Source organism: Pseudophryne corroboree, chromosome 6 (genome assembly GCF_028390025.1).
Source record: "Pseudophryne corroboree isolate aPseCor3 chromosome 6, aPseCor3.hap2, whole genome shotgun sequence".
NCBI classification, from domain to species: Eukaryota; Metazoa; Chordata; class Amphibia; order Anura; family Myobatrachidae; genus Pseudophryne; species Pseudophryne corroboree.
This window is the reverse complement of record NC_086449.1, coordinates 347,811,890-347,832,587: the sequence shown is the minus strand read 5'-3', so window position 1 is coordinate 347,832,587 and position 20,698 is coordinate 347,811,890. Positions and strand designations below refer to the sequence as shown.

The 20,698-nt window shown below is 44.1% G+C and overlaps 1 protein-coding gene across 1 annotated transcript in view; it reads left to right on the top strand.

Moving 5' to 3' along the window:
• Nucleotides 1–20,698, top strand: part of LOC134932265 (TBC1 domain family member 2B-like) — a 95,994-nt gene that overhangs the window by 63,236 nt on the left and 12,060 nt on the right. Inside the window, exons 5-10 of the mRNA XM_063926551.1 lie at nt 6,643–6,753; nt 6,899–7,086; nt 9,441–9,935; nt 10,947–11,064; nt 13,434–13,619; nt 18,107–18,228. Of these exons, the coding sequence (XP_063782621.1) occupies nt 6,643–6,753; nt 6,899–7,086; nt 9,441–9,935; nt 10,947–11,064; nt 13,434–13,619; nt 18,107–18,228 (1,220 nt within the window). The remainder of the gene's footprint in view (nt 1–6,642; nt 6,754–6,898; nt 7,087–9,440; nt 9,936–10,946; nt 11,065–13,433; nt 13,620–18,106; nt 18,229–20,698) is intronic.

Sequence of the window (20,698 nt, the reverse complement as noted above, 5' to 3'; positions counted from 1 at the left end):
CACGGATTCTAAGTTGGGCCGAACGCCATCTATCGGCACTATTCATTCCGGGAGTCCTGAATTGGGAAGCGGACTTTCTCAGTCGTCAGGACGTGCATGCTGGCGAGTGGGGCCTCCATCCAGAAGTGTTTCAACTCCTCGTGGAAAGGTGGGGTCTTCCAGATGTGGATCTGATGGCGTCTCGACACAATCACAAGGTTCCGGTCTTCGGAGCAAGGACAAGGTATCCTCAAGTAGCATTCGTGGGTGCGCTGGCAGTGCCGTGGAGGTTTCGGCTGCCGTACGTGTACCCTCCGGTGTCACTCCTGCCCAGGATAATTCAGAAGTTCAAGCAAGAAAAAGGAAATCTGCTTCTCATAGCTCCGGCGTGGCCCAGACGGCACTGGTTCTCAGACCTGCAAGGCCTATCTTCAGAGCGTCCACTACTACTTCCACAACGCCCAGACCTCCTCGTTCAGGGCCCCTGTGTCTACCAGGACCTAGCCCGACTGTCTTTGATGGCGTGGCTCTTGAAGCTTCCGTTTTAAGAGCTAAGGGTTTTTCTGAAGAGGTCTTTAAAACTATGTTGCGGGCCCGGAAACCGGCCTCTGCTCGGATTTACTATCTGGTCTGGCATTCCTACTTTGTTTGGTACGCATCTAACCATTATGACGCTTCCAAGTTTAGTACAGGCAAACTTTTGGCTTTTCCACAGCAGGGCCTAGATTTAGGCCTGCGTCTGGCCTCCCTCAAGGTTCACATTTCTGCCTTGTCGGTGTGGTTTCAGAGAAAAATTGCGACTTTACCTGATGTTCATACTTTCACTCAGGGTGTGTTGCGTATCCAACCTTCCTATGTCCCGCATGTGGCTCCTTGGGACTTGTCGGTGGTTTTGGAGGCGTTGCAGGAGCCTCCATTTGAACCTCTTGGTTCAAGCTGACCTTAAGTGGCTTTCCCTTAAGGTGGTGTTCTTGCTGGCTATTGCCTCTGCTAGAAGAGTGTCTGATTTGGGTGCCTTGTCTTTCAGTTCCCCATATCTGATTTTTCACCGTGACCGGGCGGTTCTTAGGACTCGTCCCGGATATTTACCTATGGTGGTTTCTTCGTTCCACCTTAATCAGGAGATTGTGGTTCCAGCTTTTGTTTCTCCTGATTTGTCTCCCAAAGAGCGGTCTTTGGATGTGGTACGGGCTCTCCGTATCTATGTGAAGAGAACTGCTTCTATTCGAAAGTCTGATTCTCTCTTTGTTTTGTTTGGATTTCACAAACGTGGCTGGCCTGCTCACAAGCAGACCCTGGCCAGGTGGATTAGAATGGTGATTGCGCATGCTTATGTGAAGGCTGGTCTGTCAGCTCCTGTTCACATTACGGCCCTTTCTACTCTGTCTGTTGGACCTTCTTGGGCGGCCCAACGTGGTGTGCCCTTGACCAATTGTGCAAGGCGGCCACGTGGTCCTCCGGGAACACGTTCATAGGGTTCTATGCCTTCGATACTGCCGCTTCCCAGGATGCTTCCTTTGGACGCCGGGTTCTTGTGCCCGCTACAGTGCGTCCCCTCCCATAAGGAACTGCTTTAGGACATCCCCATTGTCCAGACTTGTGGAGCCCAGTGTACCCCGCAGCAGAAAACGAGTTTTATGGTAAGAACTTACCCTTGTTAAAACTCTTTCTGCGAGGTACACTGGGCTCCACAAGGCGCCCACCCTGACGCACTTAGCTTCTTTGGGTTGATATTGCATTAGCCGCTGACACTTCTCTTGTCGTGAGAGTGTGGTGTATGTGGCTACTAACCGTTGTCGTCTCCTTTTTCTGCTACTGCATTGGGCTGGTTAACTAAACTGAGCTCATGTGCTGGAGGCGGGGTTATAGAGGAGGCGGCGCTGTGCATTCTGGGAACAATCAAAGCTTTGAGCCTGTTGGTGCCTCGGATCAAGATCCTACTCTACACCCCATTGTCCAGACTATTGGAGCCCAGTGTACCTCGCAGAAAGAGTTTTAACAAGGCTAAGTTCTTACCATAAAACTCGTTTTTACAAACATGCACACTTAAACACTCACATACTTACCTATTGTCGCACATACTTACCTATTGTCCCCTTGTCAAGTAGAATCCACGGGGTACCTGTCAAATAAAAATGATACTTACAGCCAATCCTGTGTAGATCTGCCCTCTTCTTATCTGACGTAATCCACGGACTTGAATAAATAAAAAAAAAAAACGTAAACCCGATCCACGCAACTAAAGGGGTTCTATGTTTACACATGGAACCCCTTTCCCCGAATGCCGGGACCCCCCGTGACGGTCCCGCCAGCCAATCAGGTTGCGCCACGTCATGGCGCTCTCCTGATTGGCTGTGCGCTCCTAGCCTGTCAATCAGGAGGAGTGCACTGGCTAGAATGGAGGAGAGCGCTCCTCCGTTCTACTCAATGATGGGAACTTTGCGGTCTGCGGTTAACCGCAAAGTTAATTGGGAGGATCTTCTGCAAGGACTGTTCGTCTACCCGGACTTACGGCGGCTTTGTTTAATGGCATGGAACCTTCTAGCTGAGAAGGGAATTCCGGGTAAGGTTATTACCACCATAATTCAAGCCAGGAAAGCTGTCACGTCGAAGCATTACCACCATATCTGGAAATTATACGTCTACTGGTGTAAGGGCCGAAAATATCCACCTACAGATTTCAACCTGGGACGCTTTTTGCTTTTCTTACAGGCTGGTGTGGATATGGGCCAAAGGTTGGGCTCTATTAAGGTTCAGATCTCGGCCTTGTCCATTTTCTTTCAGAAGAAATTGTCTGCTTGCCTTTAAGTACAGACGTTCCTGCAGGGTGTTGTTCACATCCAGCCTCCTTTGGTGGCACCTTGGAATCTATAAGTTGTTCTGACCTTTCTACGGTCCTCTTGGTTTGGACCTCTGATGTCGGTAGAGGTCAAGTACCTTACATGGAAGACGGTGATGCTCCTTGCCTTGGCTTCAGCCAGGCACGTTTCAGAACTTGGCGCTTTGTCCTGTAGGAGTCCCTACCTGGTCTTTCATGAGGACAGAGTGGAACGCAGAACTCGACAACAGTTCCTGCCTAAGGTGGTTTCTGCATTCCACCTAAATCAGCCTATTGTGGTTCTGGCGGCTTCGGTCACTTCCTCAATTCCTAAGTCCTTGGATGTGGTGCGAGCCCTGAAGATATACGTCAAGAGGACTGCTGCTGTCCGAAAATCGGATTCCCTCTTTGTGCTGTATGATGCTCACAAAAAGGGTCGTCCTGCTTCAAAGCAGTCTATTGCCTGTTGGATTAAGCTTACTATTCAACAGGCCTACGCTTCGGTGGCCTTGCCTATTCCTCTGTCTGTCCAGGCCCACTCTACCAGGTCTGTGGGTTCTTCCTGAGCGGCTGCCCGTGGTGTCTCGGCCTTGCAACTGTGCCGGGCTGCTATCTGGTCAGGGACAAACATGTTTGTAAAGTTCTACAGGTTTGATACCCTGGCTACAGAGGATGTCCAGTTTGGATATACGGTGCTGCAGGCGTCTCAGCAGGTTGCCACCCGTTCTGGGAGCTTTGGGACGTCCCCATCGTACAAAGGCCCTCATTCCGAGTTGTTCGCTCGCAAGCTGCTTTTAGCAGATTTACTCGCACTAAGCCGCCGCCTACTGGGAGTGAATCTTAGCTTCTTAAAATTGCGAACAACTTATTCGCAATATTGCGATTACACCTCTCTTAGCAGTTTCTGAGTAGCTCCAGACTTACTCGGCATCTGCGATCAGTTCAGTGCTTGTCGTTCCTGGTTTGACGTCACAAACACACCCAGCGTTCGCCCAGACACTCCTCCGTTTCTCCAGCCACTCCCGCGTTTTTCCCAGAAACGGTAGCGTTTTTTCACACACTCCCATAAAACGGCCAGTTTCCGCCCAGAAACACCCACTTCCTGTCAATCACATTACGATCACCAGAACGAAGAAAAAACCTTGTAATGCCGTGAGTAAAATTCCTAACTGCATAGCAAATTTACTTGGCGCAGTCGCACTGCGGACATAGCGCATGCGCACTAAGCAGGAAAATCGCTGCGATGCGAAAAAAATTACCGAGCGAACAACTCGGAATGACCCCCAAAGTGTCCCCAGTATCCCTATGGATGATAGAGAAAAGAGAATTTTAATTACCTACCAGTAAATCCTTTTCTCGTAGTCCATAAGAGATACTGGGCGCCCGCCTCTGTGTTATGAATTTCCTGCAAGTTATTGTTCTTGTGTGAAGTTGTTTACATCAGTTTTTGCTGTTTCTGGTTTCACTAGCTGTTGCTAGTATGTTTGATCTGATGTGTGCTGGTTCATTAATCTCATCACTAGTTGTATTATTATGTTTCCTCCTCTCAAGTTTGTCCATCTCCTTCGGGCACAGTTTCGTAGACTGAGCTGTGAGGGAGGGCATAGAGGGGAGGAGCTAGCACACCATGTTGAAGAAATTTAAAGTGCACCAGCTCCTTTGGACCTCATCTATACCCCATCGTATGAAGTGTCCCCTGTATCCCTTATGGACCATAAGAAAAGGATTTACCGGTAGGTAATTAAAATCCTCTTATTACCAGAGACCACTGAATCTCCTCCCAAAGTGTACCAGTCTGCTATTGGGAACTGGTGCAGATAAAAAAACAGAGACTGGAGATATCTGAGTAGCTGTGATATCAGTGATGCAGCCACTGCTCCTAAATACACCAACCCAAACAGTGCATTTGTGTAGTCCACTCCTGAGTCACAGAGCTGCCTTTTAAAATGCCACTATAAAATCTGTCTGCCCTTACATTTTTTACGTTTGCAGGCACTATGGAAATTGCATGTAGGGAAAATGACACCTAGCTTTAGGACCACTAGGAGTCAAACAATTGTTTCTCTCTCAAAAAAAACTTACAGCAGTAACCTCCCTTATATCTTAGAGGTCATTTTTGTTTGATGGAATTGTAACTAGAAATGGCTTTCCAAGTACAACTCAGAATGGAAAATGCTTCTTAAAAGTATAAAGGTGAGGTTTCTTGCACCCTGGAGAATCTGTCTTTGTGGCAAGGAAAAGACTGCGCCTACCCATAAAATGGGGAACACCGACATCAGTGCATCTACCACTTTTTTTTTTTTTTTTTAAATACTCATCCTGAAAAATGAAATCACATTTTTCCACTTGCTTTCAGTGTGCTTAGCCTGCACGTCCTATAAGACGCTGCAAATGGTTTCAGGCTGCTTAATGCCAACAACTACACACACACATACACACAAACTTTTCCATATAACAAGGGGGTTCATAAGGGCACACTATCAAAATGTGATCCTTTGCCCGGGATACATACGATATCCCGGCAGACAGGATGCCGACAGGGTCATCCCATCCGCCGGAATATTAAGGACAAGGCAGCGAGTACCATCCTGGGTTCGATGCGCTCACCATGCTTCAGGCCCGATGGCGAGCTTTGCTCACCACGGGTTCTATTTCCACTTGGTTGGTGGGGTGGACCCACCAACCGAGTGGGAAGTACGAGCGGGTGTCAGGATGCGGGCGTTGGCCTCCTGAAGGCTAGGATCCTGTCAGCCGGGAAACTGACTGCATCCCTTCTGCCCATATCTCAACACTCAATGTCTAAGTAATAACATGATTTGTCTAAACTAAAATTTTATTACGTTTTGGGTTGGATAAAGCAAACAAATGTAACATATTAACATGACTGGTCCCCAGCATTTGTTAGCAGACCAGTGCACTACAAAGTACAATCTATTCACCGATAGTCATATTGAAGCAGTCATCCAATCAATGTTATCTATAACCTTGACAATACTACAGTCCTGGTGTAAGAGAGAGGATAGATATATTGTACTTGTTTGGTTTTCAGCATAAACAAAATAAATAAAGGAACAGAATGATAAATAACAGTATAATGCCTTCACAAGCAGTCATACTATGGGAGAATAGAGTACATTTGACATAAATAATTGTTTCAATCTTGGAACACAGATTTTGAGAACAGTCGCTTTTTGAGTACTGACAAATGAACATTCTGTCTGTACACTGGGAGGAGACCTTGCACAAATCCTAGTTTTGCTTTGTCAGAAATACAAACTTACATTACCTTTCACAATGATTATTCTGTGTTTCACAAACTACTAATGACTTCACCTTTCAAGGTATGTCTAATCAGGAATGACCATAATAAAACACCTATTATGGAATCTGGCCTTACACTATAAAGAATGGTGGTACATCGATCCATGCTGGCATTGGATAATCCATATGAAAATATTCCGATGCTTTTCTCCACGTACCTATAATCATTCAGAAGTAAATTAAATTACTGCATTTTCATATGGAAAAACCTCACACAGTTTCCAACATGTTCTCACAGTGAAACGTGTGGTCTGCGTTACTAGTTATATTTTTATATTAATTTCAGGCTCCAATTCACATAACAGGCAAGACCCTCAATAGCTTTCTTATCCGTGAATGCTGCTTGTGTGATTTTACAATATAATATAATCTTTCCTTATGATAAGGCACTGCAGAATCATTTTAAAGTTGGTAAGTAATTTAAAGTGGCTTCTGACAATAGCTGAATTACAGGAGCAATTTTTTTACTTTATTGTGTAGTAGTTAAAATGTGCATTTATATTTGCCTGGTTATTTATTCACAGGACTGTCTGCAAGGATATAAAGCACAAAACAAATTTCTTAACAAAGAAATCTTAGAGCTTTCTGCCTTAAGAAGAAACTCTGAGAGAAGGGAACAAGAATTGGAAGCAAAGGTGAGCTCTTAATTAAGGACCCTTAGCTAGGCATTTAGCATGTTAGTTTACAGAACTACTGTAAAGAAGTGTTTTTCCTTTTTTATCTAAGCACATAACATGTGGAATTTAATTATAATGCACCGTTTTGTTATGCCTCATGTAGTATACAAACCTGGAGGCAGATCTGTGCCAGATAGAGAGGAAGTACCTTCTCCTCCTTCAAGAGGTGAAGAGACCAGTCTGTTCTGATGGCCACGGACCAGCCCAGGAAATTGTCACTCAGTTGCTAGAGGATGCTCTAAAGGGGGAAACTGCTGAGCAACATGCACATCTCAGAGCGCGCAGTATCAGGTATGGAATTCTGCAGTTCAGAATGATCAGAACCTATAAAGGACTGCAATATGTCTCCAATAGACGTTAAGAGTAATGTCATATAATTGTTATTGTAAAGTCCCTGCCTGTTTCCATGTGGCCTTGTTTATGTGTACATGTATAATGTATAAACAGTGGGTTCTATAATAAGCGATTCCATTGGCCTGCATAAAAGACAAGTCACTGCTTGGTCAAGTTAAATGTTTCTATGTATCACTTCTACCCACATACACCATTTAAAGGCAATGAAAACACTGCTAAAAACCCTTGTGAAATTCCATGAAAAGCTGCCGAAGTCTATTTAGATAGGTAATATACCCAAACTGATCGCAGCAATGACAAAGACCGAAGCCTCATTTGTAGTCCTTGCCCATGCTGTCAGCCCCGCTGGGGGCGTCGGCCGCCAGACCCTAGTGGTGAATGGGATTCTCCAAAGAGGCTTCCCGGCCGCCCCTGTGACACCGGGGATCCGGTGTGTACACTCTCTTGGTAAATAGCCAATACTATATTTTGTTGGTGTTCAAACAATGATTATTACAGCGCTATTTCTTACTGTTAGCCATTGTTAAAGTAACACAGTGGAATGTATATGGGTGTACTACGTTATGCCGGTGCTTGGGATTCCAGCGCCCAGCATACCGACGCTGGGATCCCGACCGCCAGTATGCAGGCAGCAGGGTGAGCACAAATGAGTCCCTTGCGGTTTATTCTCGCCCCAGGAGTGTCATGGACACCCCAAGAGGGAGAATAGTTGTCGGGATCCTGTCAGCCGGCATATCAAATGTCTCTCAATGTATACTTTTTGTCTAGTGTGCATACTGTGGCTGTGATTCGCATGTATGATTGCCGGCACCTGTGTTGAACAGGTAAATGGATAAGAAAGGTGTTTCAACACAGGTGATGGTAATCATACAGTAAGAGGGAAGTCCAGGAGCAGAGTATTCTGTCCCTCCTAGAGAGGGTCATGTTGGGAGGTATGCTATATGCCAGTGTTCAAAGTCATATGAATCTATGCCAGTGTTTCCGAACTCTGGGAACCCTAACAGTGCATGTTTTCCAAGTCTCCACACAGAATCACAAGTGAAATAATTAGAAGTTAGTCACATTTTAAAAGATTTCTAACTGAGTGTAACATACCTCCCAACATGGCCCTCTCCAGGAGGGACACAATGCTCTGCTTCTGGACTTCTCTCTTAATGTATGATTGCCGGCACCTGTGTTGAACAGGTTAATGGATAAGAAAGGTGTTTCAACACAGGTGATGGCAATCGTATATTAAGAGAGAAGTCCAGGGGCAGAGCATTCAGTCCCTCCTGGAGAGGGTCATGTTGGGAGGTATGGTGTAATGATTACACCTGTGCGCCATCAATAAGACCTGCAAAGCATGCACTGTTTGGATTCCCGGATGACTGAAGTTGGAAAACCCTAATCTTCACCAGCCCTTCAGCCGCAATAGCAGCCATCATTAATAGTAGCAGCTCTTACCCATGCCCCTTATGTGGTGCAGAATATGCAACTGAAAATGGAGTATACAGTCGATGATCCCAACTCAGACTACATGCCCATATACATACCTCTTAACTGTTCCGCATTCAGTGGGACAGTCACGTTTTTCTGGGACTGTCTCACTGGCGGGCCGCAGTGTCCTGCTGGCGAAAAGTCAGGATGTAGTTATGTAACCGCCGGTCACTATACCGATGCCAGAATCCCGAGCGCTGGACAGCCCGTCAGTTGGCATGCCGACTAACAGGGACTGTTCCCACTTGCGGTGACCTCCGCGATCCCAAATGCCTGTCTCCCAATACGAACCTGAAAAGTCATGGAGGAGCACTGTTACTGCTGCTGTGCATAGAAGAGCAGGGGGTTAATAGATGCTATTCCATCTATACACAGTGCAGTGAGAACCTGGGTACAGCCCAGCATCTTGGAGAGTACTGGGCACGCCCCCACAGTGACATGAATGGGGTGCCAGAGACTCCACCCCTTTTCCCAGAGGCTCTGCTTCCTTTTTCAGAAGCACGTGCACAGTATCCTGAATCTAAGGGGCACCAAAGTTGGGAGGTATGCCATAACACCCCCATGGGCTGCTTCTTGTATGTGCAAACGCCCAGTTGCTGATCAATAAACCATTGGTAACTAGCATATGACTCACTCACAGCTGCTGTAAGTTGTTTGCGGTATGTGCGCAGTTTGGTAAAAATCATGAGATTCAGACTTGCGTGCGTCTCAGGCACTGTATTGGTAAATGAGAGTTATAACCTGCAAGAATTATCATCATTATGATTTATTTGTTCTGTAACTAACTTAATTTTGTTATTCCATGTTTTATGCAGCAAGTATGACCTCTATGGCTTCCAAATCCTCCCAGAAGATGATGACGAGGAGAGGTTGCTGGCAAGAGTAAGAGCTCTAGATCTGAAATCGATGTCTCTTTCTGAAAACCAAGAGATTTCTACAGTGGTGAAGTGGGAAAATTATTTTGCTAGCACAGTGAACCGGGAGATGGTCCGATCACCAGAGCTCAAGAGTCTTGTCCGGAATGGGATTCCACACCAGCATCGCTCAAAAATGTGGAAGTTGTTTGTAAACCTACACATCAAGAAGGTAAAAGAAGAGACAGCTCCTGGGTATTTCCAAAGCCTTCTTCAAAACGCCCTTGAGAAGCAGAATCCAGCATCAAAACAGATAGAGCTGGACCTCATGAGGACATTGCCCAATAACAAGCACTACACCTCACTCACCTCTGAGGGCATACAAAAGCTGCGCAACGTCTTGCTAGCTTATTCCTGGAGGAATCCGGATATCGGCTACTGTCAGGGATTGAATAGGTGAGGGAGGCTTGAAGATGTTATGATGTGTCCTGTGCTCAGACCTTTCTGTGTTTAAATTTAAACATGGTTAGAGTTTTTAGTAGAGGACTGTTATGTAGCAAAGAGAGTACTGAAGGCTGAGTGATAACCTAGGCCACTTGCAGTTGGCGTGATAAGATACAGGTAATTACAAGTAAATTGGACTATCCAATGTTTGATGCTTTAACACAGTGAGAATATTAACCAGCTTCTCATCTGGATTGCCTTTAGTTTTCTTACAGTAAGCATCCAATTATAGGGTATATTCAATTAAAGTCGGATCCATTCAGACATGTATTTGTCGGAATGGATCCGACAACCCCTATTTAATCCCATCTTAATTCTTTTTCAAGTCGAATTTAGATGGGACCCAGAGGAGGAGAAGGGGGGCGAGCCGCGGGGAGACCAGTGTGGGGACAGCCGGCGGGCATACAGGGAACATCAGCGCTACAGTAGCACTGCAGCAGGATATCACTCAGCCGCCCGACCTCACGGCAGCTTCCACCCGGCTCCAGCAGCATGCTGGAGCCGGGTGGAAGCTGCCGTGAGGTCAGGCGGCTGAGTGACATCCAGCTGCAGCGCTACTGTAGCGCTGATCTACCTGTATGCCCGCCGGCTGTCCCCCCACTGGTCTCCCTGCGGCTCCCCCCCCCCCCCACCTCGCCTCCTCTGGGTCCGCATCACAGTCCGACATCATTTTGATGTCGGACTGAGATGGTCGAAGCACGTGGATCGGCAGCTATTCCGCTGATCCACGTGCTTTTCGACAAGTCAAATTCATCGACTTGTTGAAAAATGTAGGGAAATATTGAATAGGTCGAATCAGGATTCGACCTTAAAAAGTCGAAAACTGCCGTCTTTTCGACAGACGGCAGTTTTCGACTTCAATTGAATATACCCCTGTGTGTCCAAGGAAGTTGAATGTCCACCATGCAATGTTTATTTGTAAATCCCTTGTGTGCCAAAGACTCAGTGTGTGTTGTGTTTCAGGCTGGTTGCTATTGCACTTCTTTACCTTGACCAAGAAGATGCCTTTTGGTGCCTTGTTACCATTGTAGAAGTGTTCATGCCACGGGATTACTACACCAAAACTCTTCTGGGATCCCAGGTATCCACTGCAGTCTCTTCACCTTTTGGGGGACAAAAAACTGTCTTGCTTAGCAGTTTGTTTTATTCAGTGTTTATATTGCTTTACAGCTTAGCTTTATATAGTTATAACACAAATTCATACCAATACAGCAAAAAGATAAACTGTATTATATTGACTTTAAATTAGAGTATCTATTTAAAAAATATGTACTGTAGATGTCTGTTAAATTAGGTCGTGCCCACCAGTAAGTGCAGCTATATGCTGAAATTACATACTGCTGGATTTTTGTACGCAGCCCTATGAAAATACACAAGTCTGGGGCGAGATTGGGCTGTGAGGGGGGCAAGTTTGGCTACTGTTGCCAGCAACTCACCCCCTTGCATGTCAATGAATTGACCTCATAAGGTGCACAATTACTCCCCAACCCATTATTAAGCTAATACCATACGTGGGACATTTATACATTATCCTGATATACTGGCAAAAGAAATGATTCCCAAAAGTAGACTTTGAGATTTGTACACATGTGCCGTGTCATGTTTCTCTGAGGTGCTTTAAGAGATACCAGAATGTGGCTAATGTTGTATACACACTAGACCGATATATGGCTCATTTGATTGACTAATAATATATCAGTAGGTCATTGGTGGGTGTGTACACTCAATATATCTGTTAACTGCATCGTTCAGACATATCACGTCAGCTTTGCAGCACAGTCAATTCTGATATATCTGCGTGTCTGGGTGACCGGCCGACATCCCGTACACTAGCTGCAGGGACCACTGACACTGACGTCACAGCAGGGCTAGCAAATTCAAATGCCCGCCCAGTTGCGATGTCTGGCCTGATTTATTCAGCGGCCGAGTGGTGTGTATATGGTTACCTAATCGGCCGCTCTGTCAGAGTCCGTGGTCTTAGACTGACTTGAAGATAGGCAACATTGTTCCCCAATATAATATTAATCAATACAATCAGTATTTCAACAACATTATTTGCTAGCAGTTTTTGTAGACTAAGGGGTGTATTCAATTGATGTCGGATCCTTCCAAACGGAAAGAATCCGACATTTCCCGACAATTCCAATCCGACTTTTTTTAAAGTCTGATTGACATTGTCATTGTCGGAAACGGGGCTAAATCCTGTCTGATTTGGCCACGAATCTGACAAAACACGTGGATCCGCAGCAAATCCGCCGAGCCACATGTTTTTCAACAAGTTGGAATTGCCGACCTGTAGTAGAAACGGCAGGACCATTGAATAGGTGAGGACACTATCCGACCTAAAAAAGTCGGAAACTGACGCCTTTCCAACAAGATGGCAGCTCCGACTTGAATTGAATACCCCCTTAAACAGGAAAAAAAAAAGTCACAAATATATTTAACCCTTGCATCAAAGATTTACCTCTTCTGACCAGGCCAGGTTTCACATTTATACCAGGTTACATGTATATTGTTGTAGATTTGTGAAGAGCCACAGTGCTTGTATGGTGGGGAACCGGGACATATATAAAACATGGGAATAGTGTACAAGGTAGACAAAATAAATGCAGGCATGAAAATAATGGAGGTAGGGCAGTCTCATCTAATTGGAATATGGCACAATGGACTCAATAGGAGCAAGTGTGGTTCAGAATGAAAATTGGAACGGATGTGAGCAGCGTTCTATGGGTGATATAATTGAAATTAGGGTAAGCTCTAGTTCGTAGATGTGTTTTCACAGCGCATTTAGAGCTTTGCAGGCTATGGGAGAGTCTGATCAGGTGCACACAAGACAAGCCTGGTAGTCGGGACGGTAGTGGTTTCCAGAGACCAGATGTGGGAAGTCTAAGCAGGAGCAAAAGCAGAGTACAGTATATGGATGAGATTTGAAACTTATGTAGGGCTGGTTTTATTGCGAGCATTTGCATTTGGATTCTGTAGGACACAAGGCGTTATTGTGGGTATTTGCAAATATTGTGAGGGATGTGGAGTGGTGAGGGAGGAAGCTCAGTCTTGTTTCAGCATATAAGATTTACTGAGTACAGATAATGTGTACAGTATTATTTGTACTTAGACCACTGGGCATACTACATATTCAGGGTGTGTTCACATTGGATCAATAAAACTACATAAACTCTACACCAATACACCATTAACACTTCAAAATGTACTCTGTATTAAAAACAGGAAATGTAAATTGGACATATTTCAGTATATGTTAAGGTAGCCCACTGAAGTCTTCCGCTTCTATTCAGTTCTATACTAGAAATCACTCAGAAATTGAAATGCAATTGTCAAACTTTCTTCTCAGAATATATCTGTACATATAATTTTCAACCTGTTTCCAGAATGGGTAAAATAAGAACTCTTCCAGACCTGCTAAGACTGTCATCATATCATTATCTACAGGTGGATCAAAGAGTTTTCAAAGACCTGATGAGCGAGAAGTTGCCGCGCCTCAGCGCTCACTTTGAGCAGTTCAAGGTGGACTACACTCTGATCACTTTTAACTGGTTCTTGGTGGTGTTCGTGGACAGTGTGGCTAGTGACATCTTCTTCAGGATATGGGACACATTCCTATATGAGGGATCGAAGGTAAAATGAAACACCACCCATTCCCCAGCCCCCCTCCCACGAAACTCCCTTACGGGCCCTAACCCTGATACTCTCCTTCGGGATGTCAGCTGTTGGTGATCTGTCACCGGTGTCCTGATTGTTGTCAGGATTTTGCTGTTGGTCACATGACCACCGGCATCCCGTTACATAACTACTTACCATAGACATGTGCAGTATGGGCCTGATGCTAAGTTGAATGCAAACCTGCGTAGCTACTTCCACATTGCATGAACATAAACCAATGCTATATGCATGTCTGCACTATCCAGGAGAGATACCTTTTTGCTCTGCGTCTTTTAAACACCACTAACTTGTTTGACAGGTGCTGACTTGCAGGGAAGGAAGGTGGGGAGGGGCAGGCTGGGGTTCCCCATAGCAACCAATACGCTTATAGCTATAATTTATCATGTACAAATAAAATGATAAATAGAAATTTGATTGGTTGCTTCTTCTCCGCTTGTCCTCTATACAAGGTTTGATACAAAGTAACAACCCTTACTGTGTACTCTTTGTCCTTCTGAAAAAGTTCATAGTTCTTCTGAAAAAGTGAATAACTGGTCATCCTATTATAGAGTAGATTATTTCCCTGGAATGCATGCAAGGTGATCACTGCACTATAAAGTGATTAAAAATCCATAGTGTACATGCAGGAAGTGGTGTAAAACTCTTTCTGTTAGGATATTAATCTCATCACATGGTTGAACATGACCATTTGCTCTTGCATGTACCCCTTTTTCAGAATGGAGTTCAGAACATATGTTGACATAGGGGGAGAAGTTGGGGTAAGGGTAAGAGCAGGCAGTAAGGTTACTAACCTGGGTACTAAAAGGGATTTTACCAAAGCGCTAACCCAGGCCTGGCCAACCTGTGGCTCTCCAGATGTTGTGAAACTACACATCCCAGCATGCCCTGCCACAGTTTTAGCATTCCCTCATAGCAAAACTGTGGCAAAGCATGATGGGACTTGTAGTTTTACAACAGCTGGAGAGCCACAGGTTGGCCAGGCCTGCGCTAACCAATGACGATTACAGGTCATCCTTGCCACATAAGGTGAAAGATGTCCCTAACGCAAGGGAAAATACTTATCTTAGTTGTATGTATGTAAACGCCAGAAGCATTACTGGTAAAAAGGGTGAACTAGAAATACTTGCTGCAAGCAAACAGTATGATATTATAGGCATTACTGAAACTTGGTGGGATGAATCTCATGATTGGACAGTCAATCTAGAGGGCTATACACTGTTTAGGAGAGACAGACTAAATAAAAAGGGTGGAGGGGTGTGTCTGTACGTAAAGCCGTTTTTAAAACCTAATATATGGGAAGATATTCAGGAGGGGACTGTAGACACTATTGAGACATTGTGGGTAGAAATTGCATGCGGGGAAAAAGGAACAAAAAAGTTAGTATTGGGTGTATGCTATAGGCCGCCTGGTATCAACGCATCTGATGATGAATTGTTACTAAAGCAAATTGAAAAAGCAGCAGGAGTAGGAGACATAGTAGTGATGGGAGATTTTAACTATCCAGAGATAAACTGGAAAAACGATTCATGTGATACTGCTAGGGGCAGTATGTTTTTAAACACACTAAATGATAACTACCTAGTCCAACTAATTGAGGAACCAACTAGGTACAATGCAATCTTAGACCTGGTATTAACAAACAATCAGGATTTGGTATCGGGTATTATAGTAGGGGAACCCATAGGAAACAGCGACCACAATATGGTCACATTCAATATCAGTTTCTACAAACAGCCCTATACTGGCTCAACTAGGACTTTAAACTTTAGCAAAGCAAATTTTTAAAAGATGAGGGTATTTTTCAGGGATATTGAATGGGAAGGTTTGTTTTTAGGAAAAAATACTACGGAGAAATGGGAGGTACTAAAATTCCTGCTAGCTAAAAATACACTCAAATATATTCCTATGAGTAGCAAAAAAGGGAATAAAAATCATAAACCGATGTGGCTTAACAAAAAGATTAAGGAACTTATGGGCAAGAAAAGGCGAGCATTTAAAAAATACAAATCTGACGGGGAAGCAGAGTCATTTCAGCACTATAAGGAATGTAACAAAAATTGCAAAAAGGAAATAAGAGCGGCTAAAGTAGAAACTGAAAAACTAGTAGCAAAGGAAAGCAAAGCGAATCCCAAAAAATTCTTTAAATACATTAATAGCAAGAGATTAAAAAAGGAGAGTATAGGCCCTTTGAAAGACAAGTTGGGAGTCTTAAGCAAAAATGATAATGACATAGCGGACACACTAAATTAGTTTTTTTCAACAGTATTCACTAGAGAGGACCCAATTCAGGGACTGACACACAATCTCAGTAATGACAATATCACACGGATAGGTACTTATTTAAGCGAGGAAGTAGTCTGTGACCGATTAAAACATTTAAAGATTAATAAATAACCAGGGCCCGATGGTATTCATCCAAGGGTTCTAATGGAGCTTCACTCTGAACTGGCAAAACCGCTATCTTTGATCTTTGAGGATTCAGTTATATCAGGTATGGTTCCCAAAGACTGGCGTATAGCGGAAGTAGTGCCTATATTCAAAAAGGGAAGTAAAACTGAACCAGGTAATTATAGACCAGTTAGTCTTACATCTATAGTGGGGAAAGTATTGGAAGGTATTCTAAGAGATAGTATTCAGAAGTTCCTTGAAACCAATAAGGTCATTAAAAGGAATCAACATGGGTTTATGAAGGACAGATCCTGTCAAACCAACTTACTTGGCTTTTATGAAACAGTAAGCGCAAACCTAGATCAGGGTAAAGACGTGGATGTAATCTTTTTAGACTTTGCCAAAGCGTTCGATACTGTACCACACATGAGACTTATATACAAGCTACAAGAATCGGGGCTAGGAAGCACAATATGCACTTGGGTCAAAAACTGGTTAGATAATAGGAAGCAGCGCGTTGTGGTTAATGGATCTTTTTCAACTTGGACTGAAGTGCTAAGTGGTGTGCCGCAAGGCTCAGTATTAGGACCGCTATTGTTCAATATTTTCATTAACGACCTAACAGAAGGTCTAGAGAGCATGGTGTCAATTTTTGCAGATGATACCAAATTGTGTAAGGCTATAAATACAGAGGAGGATGCCGAGTCTCTTCAGAACGACTTAGTTAAATTAGAAGCATGGGCAGCCAAATGGAGAATGCGCTTCAACACAGACAAGTGTAAGGTAATGCACTGTGGTAACAAGAACAAAAATTACACCTACCTACTAAATGGGGTAAAATTAGGGGATTCTGTACTGGAAAAGGACTTAGGTGTCCTCATAGATAGCAAGCTAAGCAGTAGTACCCAAAGTAGGACTGCAGCAAAGAAGGCTAATAAGATATTAGCATGCATAAAACGGGGTATTGATGCTAGGGACGAGAGTATTATACTCCCGTTATATAAATCACTAGTGAGGCCACACCTTGAATACTGTGTACAGTTCTGGGCACCGTATTACAAAAAGGATATCCTGGAGCTTGAAAAGGTACAGAGGAGGGCGACCAAACTAATTAAGGGCATGGAGACGATGGAATACAAGGAAAGGCTTGAAAGACTAGGCATGTTTACATTGGAAAAGCGGAGACTAAGAGGGGATATGATCAACATCTACATATATATAAGGGGACAATACACAGAGCTTGCGCGGGACCTGTTTTTGGTTAGATCAACACAGAGGACTCGTGGACACTCGCTCAGGTTAGAGGAAAGGAGATTCCGCACAATACGGCGTAAAGGCTTTTTCACGGTAAGGACAATACGTGTTTGGAATTCCCTGCCCGAGGGAGTTGTAATGGCGGAATCTGTCAACACCTTTAAGAATGGGTTAGATAAATTCCTATTGGATAAGGATATCCAGGGGTATGGTGCATAGTCATGCATTATAGTTACTATAAATAGGGATAAAATGCAATGGCTGACAGCAGCATCAGTCAGAAATTTTAGTCAAATCATCATGCATAGAACACCACAAATAGGTTGAACTCGATGGACAATTTGTCTTTTTTCAACCTCAGATACTATGTATGTTACTATGTAAGTTTTCTATTGGACACATAACTATTCAATCAGTCATTTTTTGAAAACGCCATTAAAAGATATTTTCACTGGTTGGCTACACTGGATAGCAAAAAGCTTTATATAGCACCTGAATTCCCTTATCCAAGGCAGAGTGTAGAAAGTTAGTCATATTTTCTGAGAGCATGCTGTTAATGCATATTATTTATTTTCTTTACAAATCCCGCTGTGTTTATCTAGATTGACTAAAAACTTTCTGAACTCATTTAACTGTGATCGTGAAGTCTGCATTCTTTCCATACTTCTCTCTATAGAGGTGTAGGCCACTGTGTATGTATGTATGTATGTATGTATGTATGTATGTATGTATGTATGTATATGTTCTGCTCATTTGTGCAGGTAGAATATGTATTCCGTTTTGCATCTCCATTTATGTAGGTGATTTTTCGTTTTGCTCTGGGTTTATTTAAATATAAAGAAGAGGAGATTCTGAAGCTGCAAGACTCTATGTCCATCTTTAAGTATCTGCGTTATTTCAGTCGGACTATTCTGGATGCAAGGTATGTTCATTTCTGGTTGGTGCAACACAAATGTATGAGCCAGGGATTACAAGGTAGGAGCCAGCAATTTTGCAATGGAACAGAAGTGTATAGGAGCAGACGTACTAAGCCTTGGGGAGTGATAAAGTGGTGAGTGATAAATATTCATGAAGCAGTAAAAAGAGTGGAGATGTGAGTCAGTTTTATAATATGCAAATTATAAGTATTACTGCAATGCTCATTGGTTGCCATGGGCAACTTCTCCACTGGTTCACTTATCCACTCTTTTCACTGCTTCATAATTAGACCTAAAAAAACAAACCAATCAACTCCTAACTGTCATGTACAGATGTAGCCACGTTTATCTTGACTGTTTCTCCGCCGAGACGGGCGTTTAGTCACGCTAAGGCGATAGCTGAGTTTAATCACAGGTAGGCGCGTTGAGGCGATCTAGATACTCATCATGCATTACACATCTCCACCACTGTGTGGCTAATGCTCCACTAATCCAGTACTTTCGATCGTACAGTATAGCGGCGGATTGATCTACAGCTCTGGCAATACTGTAGGCGTAACGGGAGGCGGTGGAAAAAGTATGGAGTACTGTATGTGTATGGAGACGCAACTACAGTAATTGTGTAAAAGGAAGAATGTACAGGACAATGTATAAACACCGTGCTTTTAAAATACATGAGCGTCTGGGAATGGAGGGCTACAGTAGCTAGCAGGAGGCGGTGGAAAATACCGTGCTTTACAAATGCGAGCGTCCGAGTCCTCTAAGGCATAAACCAACACCAATGGGGTGGGGGCCGGGCGCTGTTTGCAGTACTTTCACACATGAAATTGGGAGTCTCTCCTGAGGCGTCGTGGGCTAGGGGTGAAGGCTCCCACCTCCCACGCTGGGGGTCCTGGGTTCGAGACGTGATGTGCCTTCTTTTTTTTTTTTTATTGTAATAATACACTGTATTATTTTATCTACATTGTAAGACAGTCAATGGAAAGGTGCACACAAGTTACATATAAATCAGAGTACATCTGCAGGAGCGATTCTTTATGCTAAATGCAACTAAACAGCGGGAATGAGTAGAAATGAGTGTATTCTGACGCTACTGTGAGCAAAACAGTACTATACAGTAGATATTCGGCGTTTGTGTATTGCACATGACCTGAATTCCCTCCCTGTCTACTGCATGATCTGTGCAGGCTCCCAGGGGGGAAGGGCAATAGGCTAGCAGGAGGCTACTGGGGACTCAGACTCATACAGTACTTGCATTTCAAAAGCACAGTATTTTCCACCGCCTCCCGCTTGCCCATCGCCCATCCCCCCTGGGATCCTGCACAGGTCATGCAGTAGACAGGGAGGGAGTTATTCACGTAAACTAGGGCAAAGCTGCAGGAGCAGTTGTACTGTTTAGGGTCTATGCACCATATGGTATACATACAATTCTATAGCAGGGCAGACTCAATTGAAATGGCTACCGCCTGTGTCTCCTCGCCCAATGGAGGCCCTCGGCTATGGAGCAAGTAGCACAGATTTGGTAGGTCACGGGGCAATGCTGAAGGAGCGTCAGAATCCCCTAGCTAAAATACACAGGGGTGATAGGGATAAGTGAGGTCTTTGCGCATAACGATACACCGCAAAGTTCCCCATGGTTTTGATTATGCCTTTTCTTTGAACACGGTATTTTCCACTGCCTCACCCTACCCCCATCCCACTTTCCCCTTCCCCCCCTGGGAGCCTGCAAAGTACATGCAGTAGACAGGGAGGGAGTTCCGATCAGGTTACAAGACATGTGCAACAGTATACTACTGTATGTAGGAAAATCCACCGCCCACTCTGATTTATGTGAAACCTGTGTGCACCCTTCCATTGAATGTATAACAAAGAAAAATAATAATAATAAAGTGAATGTTACAGGAACACATTAAAAAAAGGTCGGCACTTCCTTCCCATTGGTGTTGTTTTATGCCTTAGGGGACTCGGACGTTAATACTTGTATTTCAAAAGCACAGTGTTTTCCACCGCCTCTCCCTACCCCCATCGCCCTTCCCCCCTGGGAGCCTGCACAGGTCATGCAGTGGACAGGGAGGGAGTTCAGATCAGGTACAATACACAAATGCTGACGATCTACAGTACTGTGTTGCTCAGTTAGTTGCGTTGGAATACACTAATTTATACTCATTACCGCTGTGTATTTGTATATAGCGGAATGAATCGCTGCTGCAGATTTACTTTGATTTATGTGAAACCTGTGTGCACCCTTTCATTGAATGTACAACAAAGAAAAACAATAATAAAGTGAATGTCACGGGAACATAGAAAAAAAAAGGTTGGCACTTTGTGACTCTCAGCATGGGAGGTGGGAGCCTTCACCACTAGGTTGGTATGGAAGGGGAGACAATTCGCTACCGGAGGGTACCAACCCCAAGTTTCTGTGACCCCCACAAGGCTCATGGCAAGCGTCGGAACCTATGGTGGGTCTGAATTAAC